This window comes from Corvus brachyrhynchos, unplaced genomic scaffold (assembly GCF_000691975.1).
Source record: "Corvus brachyrhynchos isolate BGI_N302 unplaced genomic scaffold, ASM69197v1 scaffold466, whole genome shotgun sequence".
NCBI classification, from domain to species: domain Eukaryota; kingdom Metazoa; phylum Chordata; class Aves; order Passeriformes; family Corvidae; genus Corvus; species Corvus brachyrhynchos.
In genome coordinates this window covers 985601-1005260 of record NW_008238635.1, presented here as the reverse complement: position 1 = coordinate 1005260, position 19660 = coordinate 985601, and the positions used below count along the sequence as shown (strand labels likewise).

The 19660-nt window shown below is 43.8% G+C and overlaps 1 protein-coding gene across 2 annotated transcripts in view; it reads left to right on the top strand.

Moving 5' to 3' along the window:
- Nucleotides 1-19660, top strand: part of RFWD2 (ring finger and WD repeat domain 2) — a 125090-nt gene that overhangs the window by 86358 nt on the left and 19072 nt on the right. For both annotated transcript variants that reach the window (XM_017737437.1, XM_017737438.1), the window contains exons 15-17: nucleotides 139-256; nucleotides 4089-4213; nucleotides 5320-5480. In XM_017737437.1, coding sequence (XP_017592926.1) covers nucleotides 139-256; nucleotides 4089-4213; nucleotides 5320-5480 — 404 coding nt within the window. The remainder of the gene's footprint in view (nucleotides 1-138; nucleotides 257-4088; nucleotides 4214-5319; nucleotides 5481-19660) is intronic.

Genomic DNA, 19660 nt, shown 5'->3' with positions numbered 1-19660 from the left:
GCTGTAGCGCAGACTGTTTATCCTAGATGGGGCTTGAAGTGAGAAGTGGAAGCTGCAGGCAGGATTTTTGCTGTGCTTCTTTTCCCGTGCGTCCTTCCCGACTGCTGAAGTTTCGCCCCTTTTCTTCCCTGTCTCCAGATCACTGTGTTCACTACTACGACCTTCGCAACACTAAGCAGCCCATCATGGTGTTCAAAGGGCATCGCAAGGCAGTCTCCTACGCAAAATTTGTGAGCGGGGAAGAAATCGTCTCTGCGTAAGTGTTGCCTTTTATGTAGGCTAAAATCTCCGCAGCCCTCGCTTCGCAGTGCTCTTCAGGGCTGGTGAGCACGTTCACCTGCGTGGGTGGCTGCTCTCACAGGCTGCTGTGCTTTTGGGAAGCAGATCGTTGCTTTTCTCTGAGTCAAAATTAGAAATTCATTCCTGGTGTCTCCTGGCTGTGCTCTGTCTTGTGGAGCTAAAATGGTCAAGAGGAATATGAAGACAACTGGACGTGGCTCCTGTCCGCAAGCCCTGACTTTGGGAAGCTGCAGGTGGACTTTCCTCCCAGTGTGTGCACTGAGGATGCTTCTGACCAGAGCTCTGTGATAGAGAAAGCTGCTGGCAGAGCCCTGGCGATAATAATCTGCAGCAGAACGCAGCTAATGAGTGACAGAAGGGATCAAACGGTACTGCTATGTATATGGTCTGAAGAGGAGGTTTAGCCACAGCCTGAGAGCAACTCAAATAGGACTGACTGTTTGATCTGTTCTCTGATAATTTGTTATCTGCTCTGTGAAGGCACTTTTTAGCCTTATATTTGGGTTAGAAAGTAGACAAAGAGAAGCTGTGTTTTGTGGTTCTAATAAGCATGCAGCTTTTCAGCCAGGATAGACCATAAGATCTGCTGTGGAGGCCCTGAGGAACAATATTCTCCAGCTTCTGTTCAGTTACATGGCCAGATGTGTCTGCCCCAAAGCCAGATGTGGCTGCCTCTCTTCTAGGTAGGTTTTCAATCACGTGGGAATGAATGTGTCTGTCAGGTCACATAGTGAAAATTGGGAATGACTGGCTGCAAGCCTCTTCAGTAAACCAGAGGTGAACCCCTCTTACCTCATGGAGAAGGTGGGGGGCTGCAGGGGGATCTTTGATCTCAACACATTCATGTCTAACACCTGAGGGCAGCAGGGATGGATCACAGGTGTAGATCCAGTCCCAGGAAGTTTGCCTGCTGCCTTGTGATGATCCAGTTTGGTTCTGTCCCATGTTTTTACACAGTGAACAGAGCGTTTTAAGGTATTCAGGCTGCAAGGGAGTTACTCTGAGCTGAGCTGCATGATGGAGGATTCCCTGGTGGCTTCTGGTACTGTTTCTATTTAATCAGCTTCTCTCTTCTTACTTCTATTAACGTTATAACTCTATAAGGCTGCAAATTCATATCTAGAACACAGAGAAAATTAAATTTAATGCTTCGAACCAAATCTCTGTTAGAGGAAGTGTTTAACAGGAACAAGAGAAGGCTGGGAATGTTTTACAGCCATAATCAAGTGGAGCATCACTTATGGGATATTTTAGGACAGAATGGCCCTGTTCTGCTTGGGCCAGCATTCTGAGAAAGCATCTCCCAAAGTTCTGAGAGGAGTTATCGATAGAGCTGTTAGAGCTGTCAGACTTGGACAGGCAGCAACAGGGGGAGGTGTGAACAGGGAGAAATGTCAGAGCAGGTTATTTTTCCTGTCTTTCCTTTTGCAAACTGAGTAGAGGCAAGAGCAGTAGTGATTCTCAAAAATCAAGCACCGATTTAAGAAAAAATTATATATATATTCAGATTCCGTAGATTTCTAGCTAAAGCTGTTTTATGGATTGCATTGATTTTCTTTGCCTTGTAGAGTTAGGTTTTGACCTCAGGGGTGCTCAGAACTGCCTGGTATTTAGCACAACACATTGATTGCAGTGCTGATTTACAGAGAGACAGATTTAACAGAGCAGCACATCCAGGATGTTTTTTTGGAGAGCATATGAAACCAGAAGAGCAGTGTAACACCACCAGGATCGATGACCTTTTTCCCTCCTTGCAGTTCCAGGGTGGATAGCTTTCTTCTTTCACGGTGTGCTTATCCTAAGCAATGTAAACATGGCTAGAGCTTGATGGGAATTCATTAACAGTAAAAATTTCCCATTAGTAATAGACTTAAGTGTTTTTATTTTAATGAAGACACCTAGTATGTATGCCAGTGAAATACAGAGGTTAAGTGCCTATGGATCTGAGGTCTTCTTGATGGATAGCTAAGAGCAGCAGCTGTCATAGGAATCTGACAGCTTGTGGACCAGGGATTAGTCTTTTGCTGCTTCTTCCTGGCTGCAGAAAAGTTTAGTTTCCAGGCAACTCTGAAGCTTTTAAAAGCAGCATTTTAAAAATACAGCTGTCCTAATAGCACAGAAGGCACCTGCCCGTACTTGTGGGCCAAAAAAAAGCAGGAGTATACACCTTTTTGCCTTCTCTGAGCTGTTCCCCTGAGAGTAAGGACAAGGGAAGGGAGAGTGAGCAGCAGCCTAGGGCAGGGACAGATGTGGAACAAGCACCAGGCAGAGAAGCTGAATGCTCTGTTTCGGGCCTCCCATCTCGACCTGGAGTTAGGAATGCACTCCTGCTTAAGTCACAGTATTACAGATAAAATTCACACTTTCTTTGTGATATGACCTCGTATTAACTTACAATACTGACTAACAAATCTTGCTGCAGCTCCCTTATCGCTCCTTTGTCATTCCAGCTGTCATTGAGGACTGAGATAAGGTTTTTTGCAGGATAGCACAAGGTGCATCTCTCCTCTTTTGTGCTATATTTTTAGGTCAATGGGACACTGGTGTAGGGCTGATGTCTTATGTCATTGGTAATATTTGATGAATATTGTGTGATTTGAGTTTTTTCCTTTCAGCTCTAAATATTCAGGGAGCAGCAGGGTTGGTGACATGACCTGTGTGGGGGTGCATTGCCTGCTTCCCCTCCCTCCTGCCCAGGAGGCTGACAGGTCCTGCTCCCAATCCCTTTCAAATTTAGGGATCAGAACAGCACTACCCCTTTCTTTCAAAAGGCTTCATGGGGCTTCAGTTCCACCATATCACCATTTGTTCCCTAGCTGTGTGTCTCAGTGAGTGCCAGAATACCAGAGCCATGTAAGCTGTGATTGCTAGGAAATAATGCCTGTGAAGTGAGAGATTATGTTCATGTCCCTTCAGCTTTGGGGGAAGAAATTAATCCTGTATCTCCTGGAAATGTGGGCTCTTCCTATTTGAGGTCTGCCAGGCAGCAGAGATTACTAACCCCAAAGGCAAAACGTTTTCTCACAGTAAACAGAAAAACATTTTGAAGGCAGGTATGTTTGCATGTGGGGGATCCATGGAAAACAACAGTTATGATTAATCCCAACATATTTTGTATATCTTGAATAGTAATATTTAGCTTTCCCCGACAAGGTAAAAAAAGTAGAAGCTTGAGTTCTGTATCCATGCAGTCACGATTACACATGAGAAAAACAGATTTAATTTTAACAGCAACTCTGAGCCCCCATAGGTTTTTCTGTGCTTCTGCTTGGTATTGGGCAGGAGGAGGAGAACATGCTTCAGGGCTGCTGGGGAGTGAGGAGAATGCTTCCTACCCAAGCCCTGGAAAGACGTGAATGAGAGTTGCAGCTGGCATGGAGAAGGGAACAGATTTTATCCATGCTGTAAAGGTTTAAAAAATAAATAACTTTGGTGCGTCCTAGATCTGTGAGGATCTGGAGGAGGCAGTGGTAGCCCAAAGGCCATACAGTTCAGTAGAGGGCTCTGCAATTGATAGCAGAAAGGAAGAGTAATACTTCAGGGAAGTTTTTATTCGAATGTGTAATGTGTTTTTATTGAAACGTGTAATGTGTTTTGACAGGCTTTTAAAATAAGGTGCTACCTTTCTGAGCTCAAGCTGAGCTGCATATGATTGAAAGTGGGATAAATCTCCTATTGTGCACTAAGGCTTCCTACATTTCCTTTGTCATTGGAGTGTTGAGGAGCAGGGTGGCCAGGGAGGAGTTCCTGCCATATGGCAGCAGGGTGACTTTAAGTATTGTTTTCAGGTCAACAGACAGTCAGCTGAAGCTGTGGAATGTAGGGAAGCCTCACTGCTTGCGCTCCTTCAAGGGTCACATCAACGAGAAGAACTTCGTAGGGCTGGCGTCCAACGGAGACTACATTGCCTGTGGTGAGTAGAGCAGCCACCCCGACATGCTGACAGGATTCCTGGCAGCTGGGGCCTCTCCAGCTGCAAAGCACAGCAGCACTTGTGCAATACAGCTGCATGGGCTTTTTAATAGAAAATTCTTCTGAATTTCCACCCTCCTTCCCCTCCAGGGAATGGCCTTAGCAGCCCTAAGGGGGTCTGTAGATGGTTTTCTTCCATTGCAGAGGAGTCCTTTGTGCATGATGATTCAGGCTTGCTGTCATCAAAATCAACTACTAATGCCATTGCTCTTGATACAATTTATGTCTTTCAAGATTAACAATTGGCACATCCTCATACATCCCCAGTACCCTGGGCCACACGAGGATCCAGTACTTGTCACTTAGTGTGGCATTCTGCGTGGTGAAGCAAGAGTGCCCGCTTTGCAAACAGCTCCTTAGAAGACCAACTCATTAGCTACCCCTTTGGCTGTTCCTGTCCTTTCACTGCTTAAGTCAGACTGTCGAAGCTCTGTAAATGCACAGCTCTAGGTGGGAAGGCAGTGACAGGCTGATAGCTGCGGGATGAGCAGGACAGCTGTGCCAGCGCTGAAGGGAGGACCTTAGCTCATGTGTTCTCTGATTGCTGGGCAGCTTGCAAGGCAGAAATTGGGATGGGTTTCTAAATAAAGCCTGTACAGTCTAGTCTCTCTTGCTTAAACCTCCACAGACCAAATTGGTGTACTTGATTGTGGCAGGAAAAACTTTGATAGTGCTACCTGCTTTTGAGCTGTGGCTCTGAGCAGGCTAGATGTAGCAGCGATTCCTGTGGTTGTGCAGATGCTTTGCTCAAAATGTTCTGCCCTGAGGAGGTTGTGGAGGGTTCTTGGGATCCTCTAAGTTTTGCAGGTGTGCTGCATGCTGCAGTTGTCTTGTAATAAAACCATGTCCTGTTATTAAGTGTGATGGAAGTTTGCTGTGGAGCACTTCCAGCTGCCAGGGCCCCATGAGTGTGACAATAACTACAAGGAAATGTCTGGGCTTGTCTTAAGCAATGAAAGAGCTAAAACCCCTTATTTCTGTTTGTCTTACCGGAACCTAATCTTGTATATCTTGTATACTTACTTTTTTTTTTTTTTTTATTTCTAGGAAGTGAAAATAATTCCCTTTACTTATACTATAAGGGCCTCTCAAAGACACTGCTGACGTTCAAGTTTGACACAGTCAAAAGTGTCCTGGACAAGGACCGGAAAGAAGATGACACAAATGAGTTTGTGAGCGCTGTGTGCTGGAGGGCACTTCCAGATGGGGTAAGCTTTCTGCCCACATGCAGAAGGAATGCCTCCTGCTTTCTCACCAAATGGCCTTGCTGAGGGTTTGACTGCACTTGGTATTTCCCTGTTCATGGGAAAATTAAGGGTACTTGCAGGTCGTTGTGAGAGCCCTGATGATTTGCAGGGTAACTGAAATGCTGGGGGAGAAGAGACTGCTGTGATCTTAACTCTTCCGCCTGGGTGTTAGAATTCCTCTATACGGCATCTGAAATCCCAGAAGCAGCATTGTTTTTCTGGCACTTGATGGGTTTTTTGGGTGCATTAGTGAGGTTGTTGTTGCTTTAAGGATCGTTGTGGAGCCTTGTCTCAATGTTCCTGTGTCTGTCTGGGTTTGCTCATTGGAACACAGCCTTCGTGTTTAGATGAGTAGATACGAAAAGGAGGTGAGTGCAGGCTGCAGTCACCTCAGTGTCTGTTCTAGTGACACTGAATTCACATCCCTGGCATGTGAGCTAATGTGTCAGGCAGACCTGATGCAGCTTTTGTGAGTCTTTCAGAACAGGGCTGCTCTGGAGAACAAAACGCTGCTTTTGAATTCAGAGTGTTCTTGAAAAGCTTGCATAAACAAAATGGAGCAAGTAACTCTTTTATGTACAAGGTTTGCAGATCAGATACTTAATGGAACTGTTGGGAGAGGACAAAAAGGAGTTGATCTTAAATGCAGTCTTCAAAGTGGCTGAACTGAAATGTTGGCTAATTGCTGTCCTGAGATGATGTGTTCGCAAAGACAACACTTTGGAAGGGACACATCTACCAGTCTGCTTTCTGCATGTGCACACACTGCCCCAGAACCGGGATTCAGTTGTCACTGACACAAATTCACTTTGGATGGACACTTTTGAGCCAAAACTAAAATAAACCCACATGTCTGGAACTGCCCTTTGTGTTTAAAAGTAAGAAGTGGGCCATTGTGGTTTGAACAGGGAGCATGAGAGTCAGTGATGTAGGATCACCAGCTTCTTTCTGGCTGGGGATTTAGGAGGGCTTGGTATACACGTGTCTCAGGTGAAGCGTGGCTGTTTTAAGTTTGGAAATTTGTCTTTCTTCTGGATAAAAGCATGCTGTGGGAACCCGTGTGTCCAGAAATGCCCTTCCTTGAACTGCCTTCACTTTAGTATTTGGATTGTCTTGCCCACTGCTTCTAGAGGCAATAACAGAGATGTCTCATCCTGGGGTCATGTCTGTTGCCATCCACTCCGTAACAGTCTTTTCTCTGATAAATGTGCTCTGATAGATCTTCTGCTTAAGTGGCTGAGAAACTTTTAAGCAGTCACCAAGGGCTGTCAAGCAATCCTTCATAATCAGGATGAAAAGTATTATACAAAAATGTAATAGTTAAATCAGGCCCGTCAAGATCTCACCAAATAATGTTCAGGCTTCACTCCATTAAGCAGCATTCAGAATCCATGCTGTTCTGGTCTTTTTTTTTTTTCTCCAGCATTCATCTGCTTTTCCCCTGGGCTGCTTCTAAATGAGCCTGTTTTTCCTGTGGCAGCCCCTGTACCTGGCTCTAGCTTTTAAAGAGAGCAGCAAAAAGCTGCCTGAGACTGGTTTTTGCCTCTGACTGGCACATACCAAGCAAGCCTCGCTTTATTCTGCCAAGAGGCCTCAGTGTTTCCTTGCACCATATCTTTTCACTGATCCAGCTGCACATTCCTCTTCCTTTCTACTGGTGCAGCAGTCCTCTCTGACCTAATTGAGACTTTGCTCATGTTCTTAGGAAATTAAATTACTGCACAGCCAAAGGTCAGTTATGTCCACAAAGTCTTACTCAAATGATGAAACTCTCCTGTTCTCCATTTTGATAATGTTTCTTCAAGCTGTCACGATTTTTTTCAAATAAGCTTTGCATATACAGGCTTCCCTGCAAGCTGACATTTTTTTTTTTTCTGATGCTTAGCTGAACCAGAGAAGGCCTGTGCCTCGTAGTGCTGTCAGCATCTGCAGGATTCGGGGAACCCACAGCCTATTTCCAGCTTAATTACAATTTTGATCCTGGGTTGAGTCACTCTGCCTTAGTTTCCTAATTATAAGAATTGCCACCCGTACCTCTCACCACTGGCTGTGATCCCACCTCTCTGCTGAAGGACTGTGTGTGTGGAAGCAGCTCCAGGCCAGCAGCTGTCTGGGAAACCTGCCCCAGATCCACAGGCAGCACAGTGAGCAAGTTTTAGAGTGCTGTGGGCACGCTGCTCTCCATTCCTTGCTGGGCTGGTTCAAAGCACCTCGCTCGTCTCCATGCTGTGGTCACCAGGCAGCATCTTCAGTTTGTTCCTGGGGGTGGGAGATGCCAGCACAGCCTTTCCCCAGGGCTCCCCAGCGGAGCAGACTCTCGGTTTCTATACAGTGCTGTTCTCAAGGATTGTTCTTTAATTAACCTTTTGCGATGAGATGAGTAAGTTTCAGATCTGTCAGTTATCTTGGGAAGTATGAGTACATGTACTCCTTCACTTCATGCACTTAAGTGCAAAATCTGAGATCCTAATTAAAACTTAACTAAAACTTTCAGATGAAATGTCATTGATTCTTTCTTAAATCTATTTTTATGTAATTCAGGCTTTTACTTCCTCCTGAGCCTAAGTCAATCTGTGCCAGCAGCCCTTGCCAGAACCCATCTTTTTATTTTTTCTCTTCTGCATTGCTTTTTCTTTGCTTACAAAGATGCAGAGACCTTTTTTCTGGAGCTGTCACCTTTCCAACTCAAAGGTCCAGCACCTCCTTCTCTTTACCTATATCAAAGCCATAATAAGGAAGAGAAATTATTCTCCCTAAGTGCTTAATTAGCATTTTGAACCAGGTTTACTCAATTTTCAATTCATAAAAGTGTTTAGAAATAAGCACTAGCTTGTAGGTTAATTGTTCAGTTAGACTCTTTGGAAAAAGCCAGGCAAACAACAAGCCTCCCACCAGGCTGACTATGAAGCAAGCTCTGATTCTTGCAGTGCTGTGTTTTGGACAAAGGTAAATAGGCTGTTGGATATTTTCTAAATAGCACCTACTTATTGTTTGTGGGGAAAACCATTTCTCCCTTCTTGTTTTATGCAAAAAGTTGATCGATATTTAAAAGAAGAGAAAGTTTCAGGGTACTTTTGGCCTAAGTGACTTGATAAACATGAGTTAGACATGGAGATGCTTTTCAGAACATTCCCTGGACCAAATCCTTTAATTTCCCAAGTCAAGGATTTTATAATATACCCATTTTAACCAGCTTGATTTCAATCAAGGATCCGGTCTTGAGACTGAAAACAGCAGTCTTCTATTTTAGTAGCATGTAAACAGGGGATGCTCTTCAATGCAGGGATGCTCTTGCACAGGGAAAGGAGATTCTAGTAGTGGTAGTAGCTCACTGCATTTAAGTGGGTAGAGGTGTCATCTGTCTTGGAAAGGTCACCGCAGTTACGTCTGGGTATGCGGATCATGGCTGGAGGAGATTGGTTTGTGCTTTGCTTTCCCTTAGGTGTCCTACAGGATGTTTTCTCTTCCTTAAAGGGGACACCTGTTATTTGGACCTGCTCTGCCCTCTTGCAGAGTTTATGTGCCTCATACATGCTGTGTTAAATGATTGTACCTCAAGATTGCCTTTTCCCAGGCAGTTAGTGCTTCTCAGAAGCTGTTGAAAGAGAGACCAAGGCTGAACCTGCTCCCAGGACAGCAAAAAGGTATTACAGCAGAACACAGAAGCAAATTGATTATGTAGATTAAGCATGGCTCAATCTATCATAATCACTGTGAAGAAGCCATTTAATTTTGTACCTGTTTGCACAAGTATTCATTACTGCTGATAAGCAGGTTACCGGGGAAGGATTTCACAAGCAGAAATGTCGAGGCTTTGATACCAGTGAGGAGATGCAGATAAGAACAGGAGAAAGCCATGCAAATTAGCTTAGGTAAAGCTTAATGCACTTCTTTTTTTTTCTTTTTGGAGGAGTAAAGAAGGGAAATCCATTAAGAAGAGTGCTGCAGTCTTTAACCAAAGAGCAGGTGGGTGGTGGGATGTACTGGATGGGTGCAGAGGTCTCCTGGGAGGAAGGCTGCCAGTGGTAGGAAAGCATCTCCTCCACCTGAGTAGAAATCCATGTATGTGTTTTCTCACTTCATCACTCCTCCAAAGTAATTTAAATTGATGGGGGGGTTCTCAAAGCAGTCACCTAACCATGGGTGAGAGAAGGCAGCTCTGGAACTCCATGCTTCAGGTTGGCTTTGGGCATTGCCCTATGATGGAAGTATCTTCATAATTAGCCCTACAGGTCTGAACTTCTGTTTGTTAATCTAAGAGGATGAAATGTTCCCTTCAAATAGGTTTTTGGTGCATCTTTTCAGAAAACAAGCTTTTCTTCTGTTTATTTTTCCTTTCTTTTGAATATTCAGCTTTGTTTCTTAATGATGTCTGGCTTGGATTCTTTAAATAGAAACCTGTAATTGTAGCACTATAAGTTAGTCACTTAATAGGGCTGCAGTCTTGTTCACTGATGAAAAGTAGCCATCCTTTGTTTCCCAGTAGCCTTATAAATGGTACACAGTGTACACAGGAGCTAGTCAGGGGCTCTTGTAATTTACAATCAGCAAATTGGCTCCCTCCACAGGAATTAATTTAGCCAATACAAATTATTTCAGGAAGTGATTCATTGCCACTTTAAAGCCCTAATTAATTTGGGTGACTTATGAACATTAAAAATGAAACCTCCTTTGTCATTCCCAAGTAACCAAATGCTAATTCAGTGTCATTCTTAAGTAACTTGTATCAGCTGTAACTATATCTCTTGTAGCTTGAAGTACAAATTCCAATGGGACTTTGGGGGGAGAACAAGTAGCACTTCATACTTCATTGTTTCTCTTTGCTGCTGAAATTTTAAAGTCTCAAAATTGGTAAGAATTTTGACTTCCAGCTACAACTCTGTGGTGTTTTATTTTTACGTCATCCTTAACTTACCTGTTCAGATGTCAGGAAATAGCCAGGTAGAAACCTAAAGTTTAGGAGATAAGTGCCTGCCTGGAGTGATCAGACCCCAGCTGCCCCGTGCCTGCCTCTGATACCAGCTGTGCCACAGGTCACAGCATGAGGTATTTTCTGGAAGGGCATCTGCTGTTTTCTGACTCATCCTTTCTTTGCTAGACCAGGACTGGCCTGTAGCATTTGTGTGCAGCATCTCCCAAGTTTGTGTCCTTGCACATTATCCTCCAGTGCAGTCTCACACCACTGCTCCATGCTGGAAACACAGAGGTCTTCATTCTTGTGCTTGAAATGCACAGCAGTTTGTGGAAGGCTGAGAACAATCAGCTTCTAAAAAACACAAGATGTGGCTTTGATCGGGTTTATTCTACTGGGTTTTTTTCTCCCCCACCTGAAAGTCTCCAAAGGCTTTTCTCCCTCCTGTGAAAGCTGTCTGATCCCCATAGCCTGCATGCTGCAAGGCTCACAGCTGTCTGTGTGATGGCTTCCCACTCCTCTTGACATGCCCTCTGCTCTCTGGCCATTGGCAATGCTTTAAACGCAGAGTTTTCTTTGACTTTTATTTTGCGCTTTCCTTAGGTAGTAAATGTATTTGATTTCTCTTCCATCTACCTTTTTCATGTCTACTGCTCCCTTACTCATTTGAAAATCTAAAATTTAAAAGCAAATGGAACTCAGAACATCAGAAGATACGTCATATGTGCTTCATTTCCCCTCCCCAGATTTTAGCATATTAGTTATGTGTGCCAACACACATTGTATATACTGGTTTATGTGCTGCTTGAAAACTAATTCCTTATGCAGAATAATTTCTACTTGCAGATAAAAGATGGCACAAGGTAAGTATGTATGATCCTTTGTGCTGAACATGCTCATATCCTTTCAACTCCATATCTCTTCAAATGTTCTATTTTGGGCTCTATTTTTTCTGTGGCTAAGGAGAATTAATTAAAAAATACTCAGGTGACTAACAATATTTTCTTCCCTGTCAAAAACCTTGGAGCCAAAGTGTGTTCTTTTTAACAGTTTGTGCATTATATTGAAATCTCAGTCTGTTGGCACCTCGATCCATGTGAAAGACCATCTTGATAATGTGATTATGCAAATGACCGACTTTATGAGGAAGTGTTTAATTTTGAGAGTTCTGCAGAAGAAGAAAAATACTGGTAAATGTTCTTTTCTTACTGTCTCCTCCCTGGCTGCAGGGTACCCTCTGAGCTTCCTCCCAGTGAGGACATGACCACACCACTGCCACAGGGGTGAAGGGAGCCAGGAGAGTCCACTGTGCTCCTCCTGCCTAGGGTGTTTGGGGGCAAAAACTTCTATTGCACCATTTATGTTGCTGTTTCAGGGCTCAGGGTGGCACAGGAGCAGTGGCTGGTACCTGTGCTAACTCTTCCTTTCCAAGATGCAGAGCAGCTGCCCGTGCCACCACGGAGGACACGGGGGCTGAGTCTGGCACTTCTGCTCATCTCTGGAAGTTCAGGTCCCCTGCGGTACTGCAGCACTCTGATATCATTGTAGCTTCTATTTTAAGAATAGCTTCTTTAAGAAATGTAGGTGGCTCGGGTTTTTCTTCTTTGTTGGTTTTAACTTTTACATTTGCAAACTCAGTTTCTCTCCTTCTGCAAGGTGAGGCACTTTTTTTTTTTTCCTTGCATAATCACAGAAAATGGCTGCAGCGTCAAAGTCCATCTGTTTCCTGAATGAAGACAGTATTTACTCTTTCAGACTTTTACAGATGATATTTGCTCATCAGTGCATCTCTTCTAATGTCGAGAGGAGTAGAGAGCGAGCTGTAGATGGAACTGAGGTCCTTCTTATGGGAGTCACCTTTCTAGACTGAGTGAATGACATAGTGGCCAACATAACTGAGTGCTGTTGACATTACAGTTCCAGTAGGTGATCCCAGTGGTGCAGCTGTAGAGATAATGGATTGCAGATCATTGCTGGTGCAAGCAGAGGTCTGAGCAGGCACTTGCTGTTTCCTAAGCTTTAAAAAATAAGAGCATCCCAATGCAATTGCAAATCATACTGCTGTGTTACACACAGTGAGCTGGGGATGCAAAGAAGTCTCTCTGTAGCTGTTGTTAAACTTCTAAGTGGATGTTTTTCTCCTGTGGGCACTCATCTGCTTTAGTAACCATCAATTCTTTATTCAAGTATCAGTTTTATGACAGATGAACCGAAGTCAGGGATTCACATGGAACCTGGACTTCATTCCCAACTCCATCCTCAGCTTGCTACTGAATCATCGTGTTGCAAGGTGCAGCAGTATGTGTCATGGGGCCCTTACATAAGCTATGTCCCAAACAGCACAACTGCAAAGAGAATTATTTGTGTTACTCATACTGGGTTGGAGAGGAAAAAAAAGAGCAGGTTTGTATTCAGAGAGAGCACTTGCTTTTAGAATTAAATGATTGGACAACTGTATTCCCTTTCCACCCAGTCTCAGCAGTGCTGCTGTTGGGCCCCCTGGTCTGGACTCTGATATGTACCCTGTTGGGCTCTAAAGCCACTGATTAAATAATTGATCAGGCTGTTGTAAGGTTTGGGGGGTTTTCACATGATGCCTGGAAAGCTATTTATCATGAAGTGTAAGCTTCTCTCTTACCATGCCTTTTCTTAGCAATGTGCCTCTGGCATTTCAGCCACTGTGGGAATTAGAGGTGGCAGCAGTGCTCTCTCTGCCCTCCTACAGCCCTTAGCCTTTGGGCAGGAAGGCTCATTCCTAGTATTTTTTGGGGGGGTCTTACAATCACAGTATCATGGAGTAGTTCGGGTAGGAAGGCACATTTAGACCATCAGTAAACACAAACACCTTCCATGAGAGCAGGTTGCTCGAAGTCCCATCCAACCTGGCCTTGAACACTCCCAGGGATGGGGCTTCCACCACATCTCTGAACTATCTGTGCCAGTGCCTCACCACCCTCATTAGAAAAAAACTTCTTCATTATATCTGTTCTAAATTGACCCTCTTTCCATTTAAAACCATTCACCCTTGTCCTGTTGCAACAGGCCCTACTAAAGTGTTTGTCCCCATCTTTCTTATAGGTTCCTTTTGAGTGCTGGAAGGCTGCAGTAAAGTCTTCCTGGAGCCTTCTCTTCTCCAAGCTGAACAACCCCACCTGTCCTCACAGGAGAGGTGTTCCACCCCTCTAATCAGCTTTGTGGCCTCCCCTGGACCCACTGTATATGATGTGTAGTGTCCTGGAGCAGAGCCCCTGAAAGCAGTAGGTCACAGCAGGGTCCTGGCAAGTTCTGTAGGTACTGAGCCAAAATTGCCTGATCTCAAGCTCTGACTAAAGCTGGTTTCCTCTGAGTCAGAGCATCTCCTGCATGAGCAGCCTTTGCTTTACTTTCCACTGCTAGGCTCATGCTGGCTTTTTTCTGTGTGAAGTGCCATCTGCTGAAGTCCCTGGCTGGCACAAAGTGCCAGTGAGATGAGGTCTGAGTGCCGGGAGCCGATAGCCGTCGGGCAGTATTCAGTGTGCTGCAAAGCAGATGAAGGGGCTCACTGAAGAAAGGAGCTGCAGGGGTAGAGCTGTGTGTCCCAACACTTACTGCTAAAGGAGGACTTCGGTTTCAGAGCAGCAAGACCAAAGCTAGCATGAGGCAGGCTTTGAAATGCCGTTGGCATTGGGCTGAAGGCACTGCCTCTGAAGCCAGCTTCCATGTAGATGCAGAATTCCCCCACAAGGATGGTGGTCTGCTGTCACTGCTGTTTGAATTTGGTTTATAACCTCATTCCCTCTAACAAATGACACTGCTTCAATTAAAGTCAAAACAACCTCACAATATTGTGTTTTTCTTTTTTCTTTTCCCCATTCTTCAGTGCTAATATTGATGGCAAATCCTGCCAGGCCACCACCATTCAGCAGTCACAATTCATGAGCTGCATCAACCTTTTGCTCTAGCACTCCTAATTAAGCAATTTTAATGACAGGATTTAATGTTTTTACAGAGTCTAAATGAAGTGGAAAAAATATGAACTGATTTTTTTCCTTTCCAGCACAAGATTTTGATCAGATAATTTAACCTCTGGGTGAAATGGAAGTAGGAGCATTTATGCATAGGTGGTTTTCTCTGCAAAAGCTTTACTTTATGTACATCTGTGCATTAATAGAGTTACTGCTTGGCTTTGGGTATCCATTCTGAAAGTTTTTGTGTGCTCTCTGCCCTTCTGTTGTCAGTACCAAAGCCCCAAAGCCTTTTGAAATGCACTAACTTGTGACCAGCTTAATGCCAATTGCGTTGCATGTTAATAAAGCAAGAATAAAGGCTTGCAAAAACAACTGCTTAGACTGATTTTCTAACAGCAACACAATTGGTATCCTTTTAACCTATTTAAATTTCTTTTGGTGGTGTTCTGCTCTAATTCTAGGTAATGCTTGATGAGCTAGGTATGTGCACAGAGTGAAAATGGTCGCTTCTTTGAAGGCAATCTTCTGTCTGAATTGAAACTACGTGATATGTAATTAGGAGGCATAATTGTTTTATATAGGTTACACACAGGATTATAATAATCAGTCTTTTGTAGGGAAGAGAAAGCCAGTATGACAGGAAGGTTATGTTTAGTAATGTAATGAGTGCCTCTTTGACAGAAATGGCACTGTTAAATTTGGGGTTGCGCAGCTGACGGGAGTTCACCCTCGCACAAGGTGTTGGGAATTCTGCGAGGGAAGTGCTGCTTTAAATAATAATGTCTCTTATGGTATTGTATGTCATAATCACTTCCAAAATGCTTATCTAGTTGCTAAAGCCAGACAGAAGTGAGCTGTTTGGTGCAGTACTGGATTTCTTAGTTTTACTGTTTTATGTCTGAAGTGAATATTAAGTTAAGCAGAGAGGTGTAGCTGGGGCAGCCTGAGGAGCTGCAGATGAGGCAGAGCATTGTTTCCCAAGTATTTATAATAATGAGAGATACTATATGCAATATTGCATATACTGGGAAGAAAGTTTGGTTCAGATCCATTAAATAAGGAAAGAAAAAAGTTCCTTTTACCTGTAATCTGCAGATAGCACATAAATTAACTGCAGGAGGAGGAGGAGAAGCTACGTCCCTCCTCACTACCCACGCTGGCAGAGGCTCGGCATCGCCAGCCAAGAACCCTCGTGTTAATCAGGCACTCATGATTCTTTCTCCTAGTTTCTAGGCTGATCAATTGAGACCTCGTTGCCTTTTTTCTTCCAAGAAAGACCTTCTACAAAGCAGATTGCTCTGGCTAAGTTTCTTCCAACCCCTAAATAACAGTAAGCTGCTCTAGTTTGGGGAGTGTGTGCTTGGGGGATATCTTGACTTGTTTAGAGTGAAATATCCTTGATTAAAATAGGTTAATAGTTCTCTGCATGTCTTGCTTCACAAATTGCACAGCATTTGAAAAGATAAATTTGGGCCAGCAGAAGTAACAAAAAAAGAGAGAAAACTACTTGAAAGTGAAATACAAATGTCCTTATTTAATACAAAGGGATTCAGCTCGCTATTGGCTTTCTGTTTTTCCCTGGTTCATGCTTTGCTTGACAATGCAACAGAAGAAACGTAAATTGTTGGGAGACACATGGAAAAAAACCCACATGATTGTTGGGAAATTGGAAGTAGAGTGGGAGTTAGCAGCTTATGAAACTTTTCCTCTGGTGTTACAGCAGGCAGCAGCCAGCATTGGGAGCTTGGGAGTTTTCTTTGTTTCAAAACTTCAGAATGTGTATATTTAGCTTTCCAAAAGCAAGCAAAGAAAAATCACTCTGAGGCTCAGAAGTTTGTTTAAGAAAACTCCTGCTTTGGAGATTCCTTTCAGATAGATGTTTGCTAGGTGTGCTGTTTCAGGGTGAAGGGATGCAGTTTGGCCACGGCTCTCCCAGCGTATCCTGAGTGTGAACTCAGACCCTTTCCATGCCTCCTGGCCACCCTCTGCAGCCCTCCCTCCTCTTCCTGCCATAGTGCTCCTTGGTTTTCCCTCAACAGCAGAGATGTCTGAGCATGGCTGCGGGGACAAGGACAGTCTCCTCTTAAGCCCACCACTAAATTTTTGGATTTTGCTATTCATTGTGAACCTATGACTTACCCATTCTGGAGTGAGATGGGGAGCTAAGAAAACTTACTTCTGCACAGGTTTTTGACGTTTCTGCTGTTTTCCTTTGCAAACAAATTTGAGGTAGGTTTGTGATGTATTTTCAGTCAGGCTGGAGCTTCTGTATTGATTTCAGATAACACATGAATACAGAATTTGGGCCTAGCTCATCACACATCAAAGTTAATGAAGTAATGACTGTGACACCAAACGCCAGTGTCTCTGCCTCTCCTTATCCTCACAAACACACACTGTGTATGTGCTCTGTGTTTGGCTTTTTTTATTTTAGAGGCCATTTCGTTATACAGTCCTATATCTCTTCCTTGGATGGTGTAGGTAGGGCAGGACATGATAATGTGGGAGATTTTCTACTGCTGTTTGTAACAGCACATGTAAGTTTGCTGTGACAAGAAGTAAGTTGAGTAGTCCTGACAGAGGACAGTTATTTTTATTTTCTTATATCCCCTGTATTTTGTTCTGTATTTCTCCCCATCTCTGCTCTGAAACGTTTTAAGCACCATCAGACTCAGAGAAAAGCAGAGAGTACTGGCCACGTGCTCCAGCTCTGTGGTGTCTATTGAGGAATGAGTCAACAGCAGCATCTCTTCAGAAAGAATATCTAAAATCAAAGGGAGGATGAAGCAGATTAGCAAAAAAAAAAAGAAAAGTGTTTGTCTTCCGTCGCCCTTTGTCAGCAAAGGTGGGGTTTGTATTCTAATATTTATGGAGCTGAAGGATACTAGAAAATCAGAGGTACTGTGGTGCAACACAAGGGGTTTTGTTCATTCCTATTATCTCAATAGGTAATTCTTTTCTTTATATACTTGAGTCTTTTTCAACTTCTTTTTTTTCTATTAGTGCCATTGGTAGCTTAATGGATTTCTTGATTGTTGAGCTCTTCTTTTTGATGCAGTATTGTTAGTCTTAGCATGCATTCAAAGTGACAGGGAGCATTAAAAACAGTCATTTCCATTTGAGATATCTAGAGATAATTTTTTATAGCCACTGTGTGAAAATAACTTGAACAGTAGCAGAATTATCTATTGTAAGAGAGATGATTTTACTTGTGAATTGGGTTTAAAGATAAAATCTGCCTACTTCCTGAGTCATGGATTTCCTATTCATTGCTCTGTTAAATTTAATCGGGAGCAAGACTTAATCCAGAACAAAGATGATTGAATTGCTCTTAAACAGTGATGTAGAACATTACCCAGATCTCACTTCAGTCTCGCAGTGCTGAAAAATCACAACCACGAGAGAGTTGCTTGTGAGTACATTACACAAAGAGAGATGCTTTTTATTCATTTGCTGGCTCATTAGAAAGTAAAATGCTTTCTGGCTTTTAGAATAAAGTCGTTAGGGGGTGTAGTACAGGATGGGTTAAATCTGTGTAATGGATTAGCTGGAAATTACTTTGGCATGCAGTGAAAAGGCTCACTCGACCTGCAAAAGCCTCTGATGGCTTTAAGTTCTGCCATTAACTGAGCTGCTCCTGGGTTTGTGCAGTAGCCAGGATGGACAGTGAAGTACCTTAATGCAGCTTTGATGCCTCTTTGAGAAGCCAGAGGAGGACAAGCTCCAGCACTGGGCAGTGTGTCCAGCAGAGCCGCAGCACGATCCACTGCTCCCCTTTGCTGCTAGCCCCAAGTGCTCACTGCCCATAACAACAAGAACATGCTTTCTAGAATTCCTGTCTTTTTCTAACCTCTTGTTTTCCACCAGGAAGTGTGTAGACCTATAAGGTCATCCTAAATCTCCAGCCTGGAACAGAGTTAAGATACCAGCTGGTTTTTGCTCTTTGAGGGCAACAAGAGAGCATGGGGGGGAAGCAGCCAGTTAAAGGATTTCCAGGCGGTGACATGGGAACTTGACAACCCCTCTGTTCATTTCAGGGCTCTTACCTGACAGTGGACTGTTACCAGTGGAGTTTGGGAGCTGGCATTGCTTATTTCAGATGCACGTACCTCATTTAAAATAATTTCTAACAGAAGGGGAGGGGGTCAGGGAGTGGTGAAGCAGCATCTTGCTGTGGGGATGCTGGCAGGCAATACACCACTGGCAAGCTGTTCCCTGGAGTTCAGCAGTGAATTCAAGGCCAAGAAATTCAGGGACTTATTAATGACACTGCAGCTCCAGGCCCTGCTGTTGGCTGGCAGTCACTGAGCACCGTTTAAGGCTTTCGGGCATGTAAGTGTGCCCCATGCAGCATCTCTTTCTTCTGGTTAGAATGACTTTGACCTTCTGAGTTAAACTTTTCCACTTAATGATATTTTCCTATTATGTGAATCCTCTCTTCTTCGGCTTATTTGCATGCCTTACATCATGTTTCATTTAGCATTTGATACGGTCAGGAGCCCAGGATAAAAGACACTATATAAAAGGCTGGTGTAATCATGAGATTTTCTAGGACTGGAAGCTGCTGGGACCCTTTGGGTCCAGTCATGGGCAAAATAAATATTTTTTGTCCACTGTTGCAGTCTTCCTAGAGCAAAGTGGAGGTCTCTGTCTGCTTTAGGACAGCCAACTAAATCAGATCGTTCCCCTCCTTACACGTGTGTTATCCTGCAGTGTGCTGAGAGAGAGCTCCTGCAGCATCCTCAGCTGCAATGTCCTACCACGTGGGGAGAGCCCTTGGGCAGGATTTTGTTTGCAGCATCCAGAGCTAAGTATAATTGCCAAGTGTTAATCCAGCTCAGTAGGTTAGAGCAAGACTGTAATCATAGTTACTGGGTTTGGTATTAAGATGCTCTTTTTTTAAAGTTCTGGTTAGGTTTAGCAAACTGGTTGTAGAGGTGATTGCATTCTGGTTGGAGGGATGTGCATGAGTGGAGCAGGCCGCACATCCTGAGGTTTCCCTCCTCTCTCCATTCTTGCTGCTTCAAGAAACAGTCATTTGCTTTAAAGTCAGGTTTGCAGCTTTGATTGAAAATGACTGTGCAAAACCCCATCAGAACTGTGCATGCCACAGAGTCACTTAAGAAAAAAATAATTCTAAAAGGCACCTTGAAATGTATGAACTCCCTGGGATGCCAGGGGCCATCGCCTGTGGTTTGCTGGTGCCCCCAGGTAGGACCCAGTAAATCTTTGTCTACCCAAAGAGCCTAGAAAAAAAGGAAAGAAAGGATGGAATTGTGCTG